At 32.7% G+C, this 1922-nt stretch overlaps 1 protein-coding gene across 1 annotated transcript in view; it reads right to left on the reverse strand.

The window, feature by feature from the left end:
- LOC106474048 (low density lipoprotein receptor adapter protein 1-A-like) overlaps window positions 1–1714 on the reverse strand; it is a 34121-nt gene extending 32407 nt beyond the window's left edge. The window contains exon 1 of the mRNA XM_013934733.2: window positions 1609–1714. Within this exon, the coding sequence (XP_013790187.1) occupies window positions 1609–1675 (67 nt within the window). The 5' untranslated portion in view covers window positions 1676–1714. The remainder of the gene's footprint in view (window positions 1–1608) is intronic.
- Between the last annotated feature and the right edge of the window lie 208 nt (window positions 1715–1922).

Here is a 1922-nt window from a genome sequence, read left to right on the forward strand (position 1 = left end):
GTTAATGTAAGTACGTGTGCGAACGTGTTTCTTTGTAATGCTTGCTAGTTGGTTGTCTTGTACGTATATGTTAATGTAAGTACGTGTGTGAATCTGTTTCTTTGTAATATATACTAGTGGTCTGATGGTCATCTTGTAGTATATGTTAATGTAAGTACGTGTGTGAATCTGTTTCTTTGTAATATATACTAGTGGTCAGATGGTCATCTTCTATGTAAATGTTAATGTAAGTATGTGTGTGAATGTGTTTCTTTGTAATATATACTAGTGGTCAGATGGTCATCTTCTATGTAAATATTAATGTAAGTACGTGTGTGAATGTGTTTCTTTGTAATGTTTGCTAGTGGTCAGATGGTTGTCTTGTATGTATATGTTACTGTAAGTACGTGTGCAAACATGTTTCTTTGTAACGTATGCTAGTGGTCAGATGGTCGTCTTGTACGTATATGTTAATGTCGAGAAAGGGGAGTGTTGTGTCGGATATTTTCCAAGTAAATTCTTAAGAGGGGTGGAAAGAGGAAGCAAAGTGTAGAAAAGTTTCCAAATTAGATTTAGGCATGGATGCAATCCCTAGGATGTTGTCAATGTTGCAACAATACATCATGGGGTACCATCCATTGTATTGATTAAATATAAAATTTTGTTAAACAAAGAGGTTGGTATAGGTGGGGCCAATATTAGTACCCATAATGACTCCAGATATCTGTTTGTAGTTACCATTAAAAGTAAAGGCGCTAAGTTTGAGTACAAGTTCAGCTCATTACCCAGCAGTAATGTCATTATAAACAGAACTATAATACCTAGAGTAAACAACTGTCATATAACTTATGAACAATAACTGTTGTCAGATGCAGGTAGCTGAAGGTGAACAACACTTATTTCTAGGTGTAATGTTACATCTAATGGTAATACAGGGATATAACTATATCATACAGTGAAAATGTATCCAATGTTAATTTCATGTTTTTATTATTATCATAAAGTGAAAATTATATGTCTAATGATAACATGGGGAGGGGAAATTTATATCATAAAGTGAAAATATGTGTAACTGCACAGTTATAGTAGCTGAAGTTGTTAAGAGCTAGTAAAAATAGCTAAAGGGACATAAAATGGGATTACCACTATAATATAAAATATTAAGATTTCAATCCTTTGGAGCTGCTCAATCACGATCACGAGTTAAATTACAAAAATTTACAACCTCATCACAGAAGTTTCAATGTCTTCAATTTTATTTATTTTTTAATAAATGTAGGTTCTAATGCTCCAAAGAAATATTTTACAAAGACTTCACCAGCTTTCTTATAAAATGTCAAATTTATTACTATTTAGTAAAATGTTAAAAATAAAGACCTAGTCCATGAAGTCGCGCAATGTGGCGTGAATCTTGTTGCTCAGTGTTAGCGGTCAGTCACTTCTCTTTTCGCCAACGATGTTACTTGTAGTAGAACTAGTACGAGCCTCCACCCTAAATTCATACCTTACGTTACACATTCTTCAAAAAACAACAACTAACCAACAATTTTACAGCATATTAGTAGGCTGATTAAGCCACGAAATATATAAAAAAAATAAAACAAAATTTATGTAACTGGAAATACGTACTCTTATGCTTTGATCTTCCAAATAAATTTGCAGGACTCTTTCTCACAGCCTTCAAAAATGATGCCATGCTGTTATGCTTATATGGTTACGCCACCTAACGAATGTTATGTCATCAGTCGTATTTGAAATTGTCAAGCTGCCTTTCATTATTTCAGCATAAGTTCAGAACTTCAAACGTTATTTCGAGAACAAGTATCTGTTTATTAAAAATCATCTTGAATAATATATTCAAAGTATGTCAACACTTTCTCGGGAATTTGTCAAGTATAAGAACAGCCTCTGTAGTTTATAAGTCCAATAACAAATATTGATAA

Source organism: Limulus polyphemus, unplaced genomic scaffold (assembly GCF_000517525.1).
Source record: "Limulus polyphemus unplaced genomic scaffold, Limulus_polyphemus-2.1.2 Scaffold6757, whole genome shotgun sequence".
NCBI lineage: Eukaryota > Metazoa > Arthropoda > Merostomata > Xiphosura > Limulidae > Limulus > Limulus polyphemus.